Consider the following 15,220-nt stretch of genomic DNA (forward strand, 5'->3'; position numbering starts at 1 on the left):
TGTCCGTCACAAGCAAGAAATTAGCATTGGGACAATGCTGCAAACTACGCTATCAGCTTGGTTTGGATTTTACGTTGTCCTACTAGTGTTCATCTTCCGTTCCAGGATCCAGTCCAGGATACGACATCGCGTTTAGTGAAACAGGTTTTAAAAATTATGTTTCCAAGTCCTTGTTCATCCCCACCCTGATGTTTGCCATCCACACTTAAAAACCAGTGTGGAGGTGCTGTGCTGGTCCTTGTCCCATTTGCTCCCAGCGGCATCGTTTGCTCTGCCTCAGGCTGCTGACACCCTCAGGCTGCAGTGGCCCCTCCTCCTTGGGAGCTGTAGCTCCTCCTGGACAGGAAATAGCTGTGGTTCCAGCTTCCCCCAGGGTGACCCTTGTCCCCAAGCTCCCCACCACCTCCTTCTGTGGTGGCCTCCTGCCACTGACATTGGCTGGGTGGCTTTTCCCCTTCCCTGGTTAGCCTCTCAACTCTTTCCATCACCCATGTAACTCGGTTTCTGTATCTAGATGCTTTAAAAAAAAAAAAGTCCACTAGCATTGACTTTTATTCATTCCTATGACGTCACCTGAAATGATATCTGTTGCATTTAAATGCTCATTACTGTAAAGGGCTGAACAAATCCATTTCAGTCGGTACTTAATATCGTCCATAGTTAAGTCACTTCAACAGAATGGTGTTCCCTGCCTGACCCCTCTCCACTTGGGCCTCCCACCCTTGTGGCCCCATGCTGTCACAAAGCTAGAAACTGCTTTCGGTGAGAGGTTCTGTGTACTCGCTGCAGGGCACGTGGGATGAACTCTCAGCGTCGACCGTTTGTGGCTGCCGTGGCCACACCAGCCACATCCTCGCAGCACGGCTCGACTAACCACTCACTCCTTCCTTCGCAGGGTCGCCAGAGACAATAACAGCCGGAGCCCGGTGCAGCCTAGGGTGTACGGAGGCAAGGAGACGGCTCAGAAAATGGCTCTAGATGTCCTCGGTGTGGCCCCTCTCTACCAGGGCCCCGACATCAACAGAATGAGGCTGACAGCAGAGCCATCCAGGAAGCCAGCCTCCCTGCTAAAACCCTTGGTCCCCTCTAAGTCCAAACTCACCACCATTGAGACCAAGAGGGTCGTGTCCGTACTGGACGAGACCATCCACAAGGTGGAGTTGGTGACCCTGCTGTCCTATGTGAGTGCCAATTATGAGACTCTGGAGGGGATGCTGGGGGAGGACATCATGAAGGCTGTGAGAGAGCACGAGAAGGTCTGCCACAGCCTCCTGGACAGTGTCATTTACCTGCAGGATAAAGAAAGGCGACTGCAGGAGGAAGAAGAGTTCGAGGAGGAAGGGTGGTTCAGAGACCGCTTCCTCTCCATGGAACTGCAGAAATCCCACCTCCTGCCCCTTATGCAACAGATCAAAGAATCCACCAAGGACATCCTGAGACTCTTGCTCAATAACCCACAGGTGGTGAGGCTCTTGCAGATGCACACCCTGAGCAGAAGCGCTGAAGCCCAGAATTTCATTGACTGCCTGATAGAACTGCGGGGTTTCCTGTTTGAGAGGCTACTCACAAGTCCCGTGGAAGCTAGAGACAAGACTCAGTTCATACAGGATATCAATAGACGGAACAGGAGGAACCAAGAAATCATTGAGACTCTTGAAAATGAATTGGCGGCGAGCATGAAGAGCAGGGACACAGAGGTATGTATGACTTTATGGCAATGGTTAGGTTATGGAAGGAGCCGCACGGAGGAGCCAGACCTTTTGCCAGTTGGGTTTTTTTCCTCAGTGATTGAAATGCCTGCTGTCATTCATTCACTCAACAAATATTGTTGTGAGCACTTGCCAGGTACCAGGTCTTATGCCTGAGTCCCCATGGCCCCCGCCTCATGCGAGGTAGGTCTTAAAGAGCTGATTTAATTACAGTTCTGAGAAGTACAACGAAGGGTGAGCATAGAGTGCTAGAAGACAGTGTCGCAAGAGAACCGAGCTTAGACCCAAAGGGTCAGAGACGTCAAAGCCAACACATGAAGAAAGAAAGGGAGTGAGGAAGGCAAGAGAGGTCGGCAGGAACCTGCCAGGCCAGCAGCAGGCAAACTTTTTCTACAGAGGGCTGGATAGTAAATACTTATAGGCCTTGCCAGCAGATCACGTCATGCCTTTTAGGCCTGATCAAAGAATGTCATCTCTGTCTTGAGGACGAGGGGCAGATGGGACAGGTGGAAGCTCTAAAAGAATTTTTAAGAAGGGAAATGATAACATGATCCCAACCTAATAACCGGTTGGGCCACAAGACTATGTATTATGCTTTATGTACATTTTCTCCCTAAGGCCTTACAAAGTCCCTGTGAGGTGGTGTCTAAGTCTAGGTCTGGCTGCCGAGAAAGAGACCCAAAATAATAGTGGCTTAGTCAAGATGGAAATGTATTTCTCTCTAGTAGAAAAGCTGGAGCAGGCATGGAAACCCTGCCTCGTGAAATTGTTGGGGGTCCAGGCTCCTTCTGTCTGACCTTTCTGCTGTGTCCCCCACAGGACTTCTAACTGTGGACCCAGAAGCCCCCCATCATGTCACCACTGGTCCAGCCAGCAGGTGGAAGAAAGAGGAGGAGGGCCCTGATCCTTGCCGGTGGAAGTAGCCCACTGCACAGTTCTTAGCCATACCCAGTGGCTAGGGATTCTGGGAAAGGTGGTCTGTCCCTGGGGCCACATTCCCAGGGAAGCATTATGCTCCCCAGCCTTTCCGGGGGGGATGGATCCTGAGGGGCAGCCAGCCAGAGCTGCCTCGGACACTTCCACCTTCATGCCCCTCATGATGCACAGAGCTCGAGGTCCTCCGAAGCTACATGCCGCCCTCCCTCCCCCACGTGCTGGCTCAGGCCACCCCCCCCTCCTTATGTTCTCACTGACTTTGTCCTTTCAGACATTCATCAGAGTTTGCTGATAAATGTTTATGTAATTATTTGATGATTTGATGTGGGTCTGGTATCCTCATAAGAGGACAATGACCTTGTCTCTTTTGGCCCCCTGTCATGTCCCCAGTGAGCCTGGCACAAAACAGGGGCATAGAAACGATTTTCTTTTTCTTTTCTTTTTTTTTAAGACTTTATTTATTTGAAAGAAGAGAGAGAGAAAGATTGAGAGTAGAGCAGATTCCTTGCTGAGCAGGGAGCCCGATGTGGGACTCGATCCCAGGACTCCGGGATCATGACCTGAGCCGAAGGCAGATGCTTAACCGACTGAGCCCGCCCAGGCGCCCCTGAAAACTATTTTCTGAGTGGAGAGGTGACAGGCTCTTGGGTGCTCAGTCAGGGGAGACCACTCGCAGGTTAGAAGGGTGCCAGTGAGGGACCGGGAGAGGGGCCCCGAATGGCTTTGTTGGTCCCATTCGGGTGATGGAAACAGCTCTGGCATTCAAGTTGGACAGACCTGGGGTCAAATTCCATTTTTCCAGTTGGGCAGATTTTATCATGTGCCTTGGATCTCAGTGTAAAATGAGGGGGTGACACCAATTAGGCTGCTGTGGGGTCAAGAAAAGCCCTGACTGCTGAAAGTACGGCCTGCTCTAGAACCCAACACCTAGAGCCTGAAGCCTTGCCCACAGGATAGGCTTGTCCCAGAGGCACCTCCTGCCCCGCGCAGCCTGCATGCAGGAAGCGAGCTCAGACCCCCACGGCCCAGCCCAAGGCGGCTGGCATGAGCCAGCCTCAGCACTGATGTGCTCAGAGGGAGACTCTAGGGCTTCGGAGCAGCCTTTGGAGCTTATTTACAAAACGGCCCCATCCTCCACCCCCGTTCCTGTTTTAGAACCAACCGAGGGCAGGGGACAAGTCAGGCCCTCGAGCGTCAGTGGGTGGCAGTCCCCACAGTTTGCGTATCTCCTACTTTCACGAATGACGCCTCTGCCTGCTGAGCACTTCCATTCTGTGCCCCGGGCAGGAGCGCCGCCACTGACCCAGACCTGCCTAGCAGGCTCTCGCCTGTGCCCATCACTCCAGCCAGGAAGTAGAGGGGGGCGGCCAAGAACATGGGCTCTGAATCAGACAGACGTGGCCTCGAGTCCCTGCTCAGCTGTACAGCCCCAGACGGATGACTCAGCCCCCTTGAGCCTCAGTTTCCTTGTCTGTAAGCAGGCCGTCTCTGTCCCCCCGGGGTGTGACGGGTAGGAATCTGCGAGGTAATAAGGCAGGTCGCCTGCTCGGCCCTACGGGAGTGGGCAGGAATGCCGGTTCTCCTGGGATTATCGGGCATCCAGGAGGGAGTAACGGAGCCTCTCGTCTTCCCGGCCCAGGTGGAGAAAGAGAACTTTGTGATCCAAGAACTGAAAAACCACCTGCACCAGGTGCTCAAGCTCTCGGAGAACAGCCTTCTTCGCACCAAGCAGGAGGCCGAGAAGCAGCAGAAGGCCGACTTCCGGGCCTCACAGGCCAGGGTGGCCAAGATCCAGCAGGAGTTACTGATGCTGAGGTCCCAATACCACAACCTGGTTGTGGAAAACCGGGAGGCAGAGCAGGCGCTGAGGAAGGTGCCCAGGATGGCAGGGAGCAGGGGGGCAGGGGGAGGACAAGGGAGGCCCCGGGGCAGGGGAGAGGCAGAGAGACTGGCCCATCCTGCAGCATACTGGCTGTGTGATCTTGGGCAAGTTCCTTAACTACTCTGAGCCAACCACCTCTCGCAGCGCCCCCCCCCCTCCCCCCCGCCCACCAGGGGTGATAATACCCACCTTGTCGTGCAAAGGACGTGCAGGTGCTCATACACCTCTGGCGAATTTCATAATGCCCTCCAGCCGCAGTTTTGCCATCTTTAAGACGAAAGTGATCAGATTGGGCTAACGGGTTGTTAGGACAATTAATGAGACTCAATAGGAAGTGTTCAGTAAATGTCATCTCTTCTTTTTTATTGTTATGTTAATCACCACACATTACATCATTAGTTTTTGATGTAGTGTTCCATGATTCATTGTTTGTGCATAACACTCAGTGCTCCACGCAGAACGTGCCCTCTTTAATACCCATCACCAGGCTAACCCATCCTCCCACCCCCCTCCCCTCTAGAACCCTCAGTTTGTTTTTCAGTCCATCATCTGTCATGGTTCGTCTCCCCCTCCGATTTCTCCTCCTTCATTCTTCCCCTCCTGCTATCTTCTTCTTCTTTTTTTTTCTTATCTTCTTTTGTCTCTCCACCATCTCCACCGAGCCCCCGCGCGCACACACCCAGCTTGCTTCCAGATCTCTTTCCTCGCAAAGGGCACCTTCTCTAATTCTTGTTCCCAGTTCTCATTTAGTGTCACGGCTCTTGAGCACCTGGGGGAAGCCATGGGCCTCTCCTCCTTAAGAAGGCACAGATGCAATCATCCACACAACTGGTGGATGATTCTTCGGGACACAGGCCCCCTGAAGCCAGCCTGTCCATGGTGTCCAAGGGAAGAGCTCTTGCTCTGTAGGATTAGGGAACTGGTTTCTTTCTTTCTTTTTCATTGAGGTGAAATTCATGTAATATAAAATTAATCATTGTAAAGAGAACAATTTGGTGGCATTTGGTACATTCACGGTGTTGTACAACCCCCACCTCTGGATAGTTGCAGAACATTTCCATCCCCCCAGATAAAACCCTGGACCCATTAGCAGCCACTCCCCATTCCCCCTTCCCCTGCCCCTGGCAACCGCCAATCTGCTTTCTGTCTCTATGGATTTGCCTGTTCTGGACTCTTCATGTAAATGGAATCACACAATATGTGGTCTTTTGTGTCTGGTTTCTTTCACTTAGCATCATGTTTTCAGGGTTCATCCACATGAGCATTTATCAATTCTTCATTCCTTTCTATGGCTGAGTAACATTCCATGGTATGTATGGGAGCTGATCTTTTACAAACAAATTAGATTATGTCCCTTTCCTACATCTCAATCCATCCAATGGCTTCCCCTCTCCATTACACTAGGATCTAAACTCCTTCCCCTGCTGACACTTCCTTCCGTGACACAGCTTCTCACTCTGACCTCCATGGGATCCCGCTCCTCCTCAGCCACTGCATTCCGGGCACACTGGCTCAATGTCTATTCTTAAACACCATAAGCCTGTTCCTACCTCAGGGCCTTTGCACTTGCTACTCCCTTGCCTAGAATGTTCTGGAGTCAGACCTCTGGCTTCCAATTCCAGGCTCTACCACTTGTTAGCTCTGTGATCTTGGGCAAATGAGTTAGCACATTTGATCCTCCAGTTTCCTCATCTGTGAAATGGAGGAGAACCTACCTTGTGTAGATTCAGTGGGCAAGGCATTAACCCTGATGTAGAGCAAGCTTGGTGCAGTTTACTATTCATATTAATCCATCAAACACGGACTCATTGAATTTTTTTAGAAGAAATATAAAGTGGAGACGGAAATCGAGAACTGGATCCAGAAGTATGACATGGAGATGGGTGAGAAGCAGGTATTTGTGCTGCAATCAGTTTCTCGGGTGCATTGCCCATGATCCTCTAGGAATGGTCCATAGTCTGTGCCAAGCTCTGGGCCTCCCCAGACAGGCTTCCCTGCCCCCTTCCTTAGGCCCCAGGTTTGTCTGGCCTGGGGCAGCGAAAGGAGAGATGGAAAAGGAAGGAGCCCGAAGCTTGTCGCTAGGCCCAACGATCTTGGCTCCATCTAGTGTCCACATCCCATACTGTCGGTCCCTTCCGCGCTCAGCTCCTGCCAGCCGCACAGCTGGGGCTCCCTCCCCGCAGACTCAGGATGAACTTGCCTCCCCTACTTCACTCAGTCACCCAGAAAGTTTCCACTGTGGGCCTGAGATGTGCCACGTGCTGGGACAGCGCAGTGAAGATGGTCCCCATTATCACCTGGAGGCTCTAGTGTCACCTGTCAGCTGGGTGACCTGAAGCAAGGGGCTTGACCTTTCCGAGCCTGCTTCTGCCTGTGATCACCAGAGGCAGTAAGGAGTGTGCTGGGACCATGATGGGGATGCGGTGAGGCAGCATTGTCACAAATGCTTGCACCCAGCACGGGATCTGGCCTGGAGGAAGTGCTGAGGGAATGGTGGCCTGGAAAACGGGGCGCCTTCAAGCCCACCCCCCCCCCCGCCCCACAGCTTTGTGATAACACTGGGGCCCATGGTCCCGGCTTCAGGGCCGGGAAGGTTTGGCAAGCACTGGGGATGACATCAGCCTCTGAGTGGTCCCAAGTCAGGGGAAGGGCAAGTCGGGGTCTTGCTCTCTCTGATCATGAGTGCTCCAGGGAGGAGGGACTTCAGAGGCCGTGCTCTTGTTTCTCTGGACCCAATGAGGGTGGTGGGTTCCTCGTCAGCAGAGACCGAGTCTACTCAGCTGTTTGCTTCTGGCAGATGCTTGGTAAGTGAGTGCAAGGGAGAGAGGGGGATAGGTGTAAATTGCAGCAGGGGGCAGTGGTTGGACATAAGGAAGAACTGTGGGACTCAGTCACCTGAGGAAGTTCCACTCTGTGTATCTTTGTGAGACACATAGCTTTAGTGACAGGAGCTGCATTTTTTTTTAAAAGATTTATTTATTTATTTGAGAAAGAGAGAGAGCGTGAGGGGAGGGGCAGAGGGAGAGGGAGAGAGAGAATCCCAAGCAGACTCTCCGCTGAGCGCAGAGCCTGACGCGGGGCTTGATCTCACGACCCTGAGATCATGACCTGAGCTGAAATCAAGAGTCGGACGCTCAACCAACTGAGCCACCCAGGCGCCCCAGAGCTTGCATGTTTATGTCCCCACTATATGCCTGGCACCACATCCAGCACAGTGTGTCCACCCCACCATTTAATCCTGTAGAAAGCTCCCACCCACTTCCTGGGTTTGGAATTGTCCCCATGTCTCAGAGGACAAATGAAGCCCCCTCAGTGCACAGCCAAGCTGGGATGCGAAACCCAGTCTGCCCAACCCACCGGCCTGGGTTTTTTCCTTCTTCCTGAGATGATTTTAGTCAGGCCCCACCTCAAGTGCGGATGGACCACATCACCTCTCCTGTTCTCATCCGGGCCTCGGATGCAGAAAGGCTTAGTGCAGATGGCGCTGTTGGGGCGGAAGACCCTTTGGGATGGGGTGAGGGCGCATGCGGGGGAGGGTGGCAGGTGGCGCCCTATGCTTGGTGATCCCCACCCCCTGACCCTCATCCCAGGAAGAGTACGAGGAGCTTGACATCATCCATAAGGAGGAGAAGGTCCAGCTGGAGGAGCTGAAGCAGAAGCACAACGTACTAGTGGAGGAGTTCTCTCAGATCCAGGCCGAGCGGGAGGTCAATGCCAAGAAGAGAACAGAGGCCGAGCAGGAGATGCTGCGCATGGTGCGGGCTGCCACGCTCATCCAGGCTTTGTGGAAGGGCTACCTGGTCCGCTCCATGCTCAGGTCCAGGAAGAAGAAGCGGAGCAAGAGCAAAGGGAGGGTCAAGGAGAAGGGCAAGGGGAAGGGCAAGGGCAAGGCCAAGGCCAAGGCCAAGAAATGAGTCCCCCCCCCTGGGGGATCTGCTCCTGGCCTGTGCTACCGCATCGCTCACTTCCCAGAGAGCAGGCCAGGAGGCCACGAGGAGGGGGAGCCTTGCCATTCCTGGCTTGAACGGTTTTTCAAAGTTAAAAGCCATTTTAAACCACATCCTATAAATAAACGTCACTTTGCCAGCGCAGTTGACTGTGTCACCATACATGCCAATGCCTTTCCCGTGGGGAGAGCACGCAGGCCAGGGTGTCAGCACAGAGCTATTCCTTCCTTTAGCCTCAGCGGGAAGCCAGACCGCGGGCTGCAGCCTTCTTGGCCCCAGACTCCGGGCCGTGGCTGCAGTGGACATACCAGCCACCAGGGCAGCGGGCTGTGCTCACAGCTGCCTGCAGGAGGTTGGGGGGTGGGTGGAGGGGCAGCGCAGGGCGGGCAGGCAGAGAACTCCAGGAGGATCAGGTTTTCAGGTCAGGGGCTGTCCTAGAGAAACCCAGCCTTCTGCTTTTTTTGGAAACATCTCATCCAGATACCCCGGGGTCTGCCCGTCTTCGAGAGCCGAGCGGCAGACACTTTTAGATGGCAGACACCGCAGCTTGCCCCAGTCCCCACCACTCCCAGCTGCCTTCCAAACACACGGCCTGTGCCAATTGCCCCAGTACCATCACACTTGGGCTGTCGCCCTCTTTAGTGTACTCAGGAGGAGAGGCATTTCTGGTTCGTCTATTATAACAGGGCGAGGAGATAAAGGCAGAGGAGTGCTGGGTGTCTCCGGTGAAACCAAGGAGGAAACTAATTCTTTGTGAAATTCTAGTTTAAACACCCTACATATGTACAAAGTGTTTGTGCCAAGAGTGCGGCTGGCTTGCTTTGCTCACGGCCCACCTGACCCCAGTAAGCATCTGCATGGGTGCCCCTGGTCCTGGCCACCGCTGGTCCCTCCCAGACTGCTCCCCCAACACGTCCGCTCTCCCCCTCCTGGAGGTGGAGGTACAGAACCAATGATGTGGCTTCCAACTGGGCTCTCTAGAATCCCAGTGCTTCCTGGAGGCGCACTGGAGGGAAGTGGGGACACAAAGAGGCCAAAGCCTACCCCCCACCCAAATCCAGCAGGATCCTGGGATTCTGGGTATAACTCCATCCGAGCAGAATAAGTGACCTGACCCAGGGTGGTGCAGAGCGCGAGAAAGCAGGGCGCTCCCGGACCGCTTACGCCTCTCTGTCCGGAGTGCTCTCCAGATGCCATGTGTAACTTTCTGGCCTTCTTGGACTTCTCCACTTGGCAGAGTCCTCCTCGTCACTCTGTTTTTTGGGAAAATGTTGGAGGCCCATGTTCTCAAACTTCAGTTGTCAACTCACCACAGTTATGATTTCTGCCACTTCCTCATTGTATTTATCTTTGTTATTTAATTCAACTCAGGCCTATATTGGCCCTTGCCCTGAGGAAAATAAAATTAGTCAGTCATGGCTTTGATGAGCTACTGATATATTTTTAATATGTGAAAATAAATACATGATTATTAAAATAAAAACATGTCCACCCACGCGTCACCCAGATCCTCTGTTCCCCATGGTCCGTTCACTGTGCCTGGGAAAACTCCAGACTCAGCTGGAAACTCATCCTGAGCAGGAAGCCTGGCTTGAAGGAAGAAGGGACCCTCCAGGTTGGCGATCGTGCCATTTATTCACACTTGGCAACAAGACGATGCTGTGGGAGTGATGGGGGAGTGGTGGGCCCCTCCCAGGGGCACCCCCTGGGTTGGCACTCACTCGGCCTGTGGCTATAGCAAGACTGGGAACAGGCATCTCAAGGGAGAGCCATCAAATCCCCATCATGGAGTAAAAGGTAGGAAGAAACTGGTGGATGTCAGCATAAAGGGGGGCACCGCCCACTCTTGCTATGTCTGCCCCCCTGAGCGCTTCTCCAATGCCTCATGGTTACCTGGGAGACTCTGAAACTGGGCCCCTCACCGTGACCCCATGGGCAAACCTGATGAGAAGACCAAGAAACTCATTTCCAAGGGGGCTTTGGTTTCTGGGTGGCCCCACCTTGTTGGGGGGTGGCTGGCAGTGAAATACGAACCGAGCGAGCCCTGGGCGTCACTAGGGGGCTCTGGAAGGTCACCCCTGACAGGGAAGGCCTGGGATCCCGAGGCCCATTGGTGTGGGGGGCACTGGCAGGTGGGCGACCAGTGCTGGGGACATTCAGGCGTGTAAGGGAATGGGAACGTTCCCGCCTCCGAGGGTGTGGAGAGTCTAACCCATCTGTGGACAGCTTCCGGGAGTCTGCCACCACCTCGGGCTCTGTCTTCGAGGGACCAGCTGGGTGAATGGCTCGCAGCGGGGTCTCCCTGGGGCGGGGCGAGTGGCTGCCCCTAGGGGTGGCTGGGGGTGTCCAGAAGAGGGCATGGAGTTTGGCAGCATCCCCCTTTGCCATCCACGGGCCCTCCCAGCTGGTGCCCTCAGGTCGGGAGCCAAATAGCGACTCATCACAGTAAGAAGGAGTGTGGCTGATCAGTCTAGAAAAGGGAAGAGAAATGCAGTGAGCTGGGGGAATGAACAAACCCTAAAAACCTTAAGCCCCCACCCCCTGCCAGACACCTCCAGTAGCAGAGAGGGTTGCCTGTAGATCCCAAAGTCCCTGCCTCCCAGCCTGGCACCCAGAGCAAGGCCACAGCCCTCTGGTGTCCCACCATCCCCATCTCTGTTGTTTTTCCCCTGCCAAGCAGCCAGTCCCCTGCATCTTGACCTCCCCCTTTCCCAGGCCTGGCCAATTTGCATATTCCATCTTCCTGGCCACACTGATTGGCTTGGGAAAGGCCGTATGACCCATCCTGTCCAATGAGCGCCTGCCTTAGGACTCTTGTTGAAACTACCACGAAAGGGCGCCTGGGTGGCTCGGTCGTTAAGCATCTGCCTTCGGGTCAGGTCATGATCCCAGGGTCCTGGGATCGAGCCCTGCATCGGGCTCCCTGCTCTGCGGGAAGCCTGCTTCTCCCGCTCCCATTCCCCCTGCTTGTGTTCCCTCTATCACTGTGTCTCTCTCTGTCAAATAAATAAATAAAATCTTTAAAAAAAAAAAAAAAAAAGAAAGAAACTACCAGGAAACATGTTGTCTGCCAACTGGCCTTGAGAAGCCAGCAGGATAGAAGGGCAAAGCAGCTGGTGGCTGGCTCGGATGCGACGTGGCGGGGCAAGCTGTGCTAAGAGGGAGACAGGATCCAACAACAGTTTGAGCCCCTGATAAACAAGCCCTAAACATCCTTTTTCCGCTAAAGCCACTTTGGGTAAGTCTTCCACGTCACTTGCATGTAGGAGTCCCAATAAGTATAACCTTAATCTTTACAGGTCTTTACCTTTTTTTTTTTTTTTAACCCCCAATTCTCCTTCTCCCTAGTGGCCTTGTCAGACGAACCCTCTGCAATCCTGTGGCCCATCCCACTGTATTTGAAATGACACAGCGCAGTGCCTGGCCTCGAGAGGGCGCTCAGTTTGAACTTGTGTTATAACGCTGACCTGGCCTCATCACCAGAGAAGCTTTTTAAATTTTGAATATTTACTGAGGGCTCTTCATGTGCAGGCCCAGAACTCAGCACGTCATGTGCATCATCTCATTATCTCTCACAAACATCCACAGGAGGGAGATATGATAATCCCATTTTACAAACAAGACAAGGAGGCATGGGGAGGGGAAGGCCCCCCGTAACGAGGAGGGTATAGAGACAAGATTCAAATCCAAGGGCCCAAGCTCCGGGATCAGCATTTCAGATATAAGTGACTTCTAGGCTTCTCACCTTTAATTAGATTCACTCAGCAATTATTTTTTTCTATTCATCTCACAAATATTCATGGCACACCTATGAGGTGTCAGCTCCATGGCTTTTGGCCAGGACTGAAAGTGCTTCTGTGTTCAAACTGCAAGTCTTTGAAATGTCAACTTTTTGCTGCTTCAAACCACATTTGCTTGCTGCCTATGGCCGTCCGGCACCAAGGGTTTCACTCAACAGCGTCTCTCTCTTATGTACATTCTCACTTGACAACTTCTGCTTGTCAGCATCCTGCACAAAATTCTGTCCTCCAGGAGAGCATGGAGTTGACCTCCCTCGTCATGGACACCATACCTCTGTTAATGCAGCCCACACTTACTTAACATTAGCGTTTTCAGCTACGTTGCAGGTGTCAGTGCTGCTAACTTCAACCTGACCCTACCTTACAGCCCCTACATCAGATGCACAGCGCTCAAGCTGGCCTAATAACAACGGAGCCTTGCTTTTCTCTCACTGAATTTTATTTTCTTAAATAGGCACCATTCCCATTTTCACTTCTCTCTACCAACCTATGCCCCTCCTGGCTCAGAATGGACCCTAAATACGATTGGCTAATTGTTACGGATTGAACTACGTCCTCCCAAAATTCACACTGAATTTTAAAGAGATAACTAGGCTTAAATGAGGTCATAAAGGTGGGTTCTAAAGCAACAGGACTGGTGTCCTTATAAGAAGGGGGGAGACACCAGGAATGCACATGCTCACAGAGAAAAGGCCATGCGAGAACAGGGCGAGGAGGTGGCTGTCTGTAAGCCAAGGAGAGGCTTCAGCTTGCTAGCTCCCAGAACTTGGACTTTCAGCCTCCAGAACTGTGAGAAAACTAATTTCTGTTGTTTAAGCTCCCCAGTCTATGGTATTTTATTATGACAGCTGTAAATGACTAATATTCCAGTCTTCTGTGTTTTTGTCCAAACCACCGATAACAATAAACAAGATCGAGCCCTGTGGCCCACCACTAGATACCTCCCTCTATGCTGGTATCAACCTGAAATAATCCAAATAATCTCATTTATTAATTTACGATAATAACTATTAGCATCAACTCCTGTTTTTCTAGCTTGTTCGTGAAAAGGCAGCAAAAACCACTTCTGAAACGACTTGCTAAAACTGGGACCCACCACATCTATGTCATTTCATGGATCAACCACATTAATATTCTTATGCAAACTGCTCTGTGATCTTGGGTAAATCACCTGACCCCCCTGGGCCTCACTTGCTTGGTCTGTGGCGTTTGGAAATGGGTGTTCAACCACTGTCACTTTCACTTACTGAGAGCTTCCTGTCAGGGTATTATGCCAAGCCCTGTACACACCCCATTTCATTTCCTCTCAAGAGTCCCACTAGGTCCCATTTTCCACAACAGGAAACTGTAGCTCAGAGAGGTCAAGGTACTTGCCCAAAGTCACACAGCATGTCAACAGCAGGGTTCTAATTGGAATCCAGGTGGCTTTATGAGTACAGGAGTGTATCTCCCCATCCTGTTACCTGTATTTGTTCTTCTTCCTTGGTGTGAGGGTTGGGGTGCTGCCCCTGGAGGAGGTGGCCTCGCAGCTCCCGTTGGCCCCCGAGGCCCGTGATGTCCCTGTGCCCACTCCACTGGTTCTGTTGGCCTTCTCCACCCAGGGTGGGTCAAAGTCTGGTGGTGCGGGCCGGGTAGCCGCAGGGCTGCCAAACAAAGACTCATCCACGTAGGATGCCCTGGCCTTGACCCGGTGGCCGCCCCGGCAACGGTGCTGAAGATGGAGGGTCTGCATCCCACTGATGGCCAGCTCCACGGGGGTCTTCACGCTGCCCATGGTTCCGTGTGATAGCAGGCATGCTTTGCCTGCCAGGTCCTGTCTCCAGGGCTCCCTGTAACAGGGGGTCAGGGTGGCACCCCTGTCATTGTTGGTGCCAGCACAGGAAGATGGGCTGTCTCTTAAGTTCCCAACCCAAGGACAAAAGGGGAGCTGCCAAACCCAGGGGACACTTCAGAAATTTGTTTGTCTGTCTTTTGGCTGTCACAACAATAGGGAGAGGGGCGCTACTGGCAAATATTTAATGAATAAATGTGCACTCCTAGCATACAGTGCTCAATATTGAACGGGGGATGAAAAAGAGATGGGGCCTGTGCCTATTTTGGCACCAACGAGAAAACTTAGCATAGTGGGATGCGGGAGACAGGGCAGGTCCTTATAACCTGTGTATGTTTATGGGGTGAATAACCAGCATTATCACATACCTACCTTGTGCAAAAAGCTTCACAAGCATTGTTTCGTGTAATCCTCTTAACAGTCCTTCGAAGTAGCTTCGGTTATGTCCATCCCACAGATGACAAAACTGAGGCTTCAGAAGCCGAAGTCACACCTGTAAGTCGCACCTAATAAAGTTGAAACAGTGGAATAGAAATCTCAACCTGACAGAGGAGTGCAGAGCTTATGCACTTAACCATTCTACTACTGGCGGGTCACACCCATCCCTTCAACTGCCCCATATTTCCCGTTCCCCAAGTCAATACCCCGGTTGATGTCCGCGGTCCCTGCAATCTTGAGTTATTTTCCTACCTGAGCATTTCAGCTCCAGCATGTCGGCTGCAACCTCAGCGCCCCCTCCTCACCAGGTCTGGACTCCTCTGAAGATGCCACCGAGTTCCCAGCTTATCTGCAGCCCGGACCCCAGGAAGCCCGGGAGCCCAGGCACCTCGGGCCGCCCCCCGCCCCAGCCGCAGCCCCGGGAACCGAGCGTACAGAATCACGCGGCAGCCAGGCCCTAGAGACGTGTGCTCGGCGCGCGCAGCCCACGGCAACCAGCGAGGGGCGGGGCGGCGCGGCCGGAACCATTGGCACGGGGGAGGACACCCCGTTCCGGACGCCCCCGGAGTTTCCCCGAAGCCTCGCAGATGACCCTCTCACGCCAGTCAGCGGTGTGCCCGCGCGTGCGCGCCAATCCTCCTGGGGCTACAGAAGGGGAGGCAGCGCAGGCGGGGCCC

At 53.1% G+C, this 15,220-nt stretch overlaps 2 protein-coding genes across 4 annotated transcripts; one reads left to right on the forward strand and one right to left on the reverse strand.

Moving 5' to 3' along the window:
- The first annotated feature begins 968 nt into the window (after positions 1 to 968).
- On the forward strand, positions 969 to 8,441 carry IQCD (IQ motif containing D). Of its 2 annotated transcripts, XM_021698667.1 has the most exons (4): positions 969 to 1,697; positions 4,285 to 4,518; positions 6,350 to 6,421; positions 8,118 to 8,441. In XM_021698667.1, the coding sequence occupies exons 1-4, from the start codon at positions 969 to 971 to the stop codon at positions 8,439 to 8,441; spliced, it is 1,359 nt and encodes a 452-aa protein (XP_021554342.1). The 2 variants fall into 2 exon arrangements, with proteins under 2 accessions (XP_021554342.1, XP_021554343.1); XM_021698668.1 differs by lacking the exons at positions 4,285 to 4,518; positions 6,350 to 6,421.
- A 1,433-nt stretch (positions 8,442 to 9,874) lies between these two features.
- On the reverse strand, positions 9,875 to 14,989 carry RITA1 (RBPJ interacting and tubulin associated 1). Of its 2 annotated transcripts, XM_021698649.1 has the most exons (4): positions 14,796 to 14,989; positions 14,478 to 14,611; positions 13,738 to 14,103; positions 9,875 to 10,944 (listed from the first exon to the last, which is right to left on the reverse strand). In XM_021698649.1, the coding sequence occupies exons 3-4, from the start codon at positions 14,046 to 14,048 to the stop codon at positions 10,437 to 10,439; spliced, it is 819 nt and encodes a 272-aa protein (XP_021554324.1). In that variant the 5' UTR covers positions 14,049 to 14,103; positions 14,478 to 14,611; positions 14,796 to 14,989; the 3' UTR covers positions 9,875 to 10,436. The 2 variants fall into 2 exon arrangements, with proteins under 2 accessions (XP_021554324.1, XP_044777102.1); XM_044921167.1 differs by lacking the exon at positions 14,796 to 14,989 and having other exon boundaries at positions 14,478 to 14,624.
- Positions 14,990 to 15,220: the final 231 nt, after the last annotated feature.

This window comes from Neomonachus schauinslandi, chromosome 14 (genome assembly GCF_002201575.2).
Source record: "Neomonachus schauinslandi chromosome 14, ASM220157v2, whole genome shotgun sequence".
Classification (NCBI taxonomy): domain Eukaryota; kingdom Metazoa; phylum Chordata; class Mammalia; order Carnivora; family Phocidae; genus Neomonachus; species Neomonachus schauinslandi.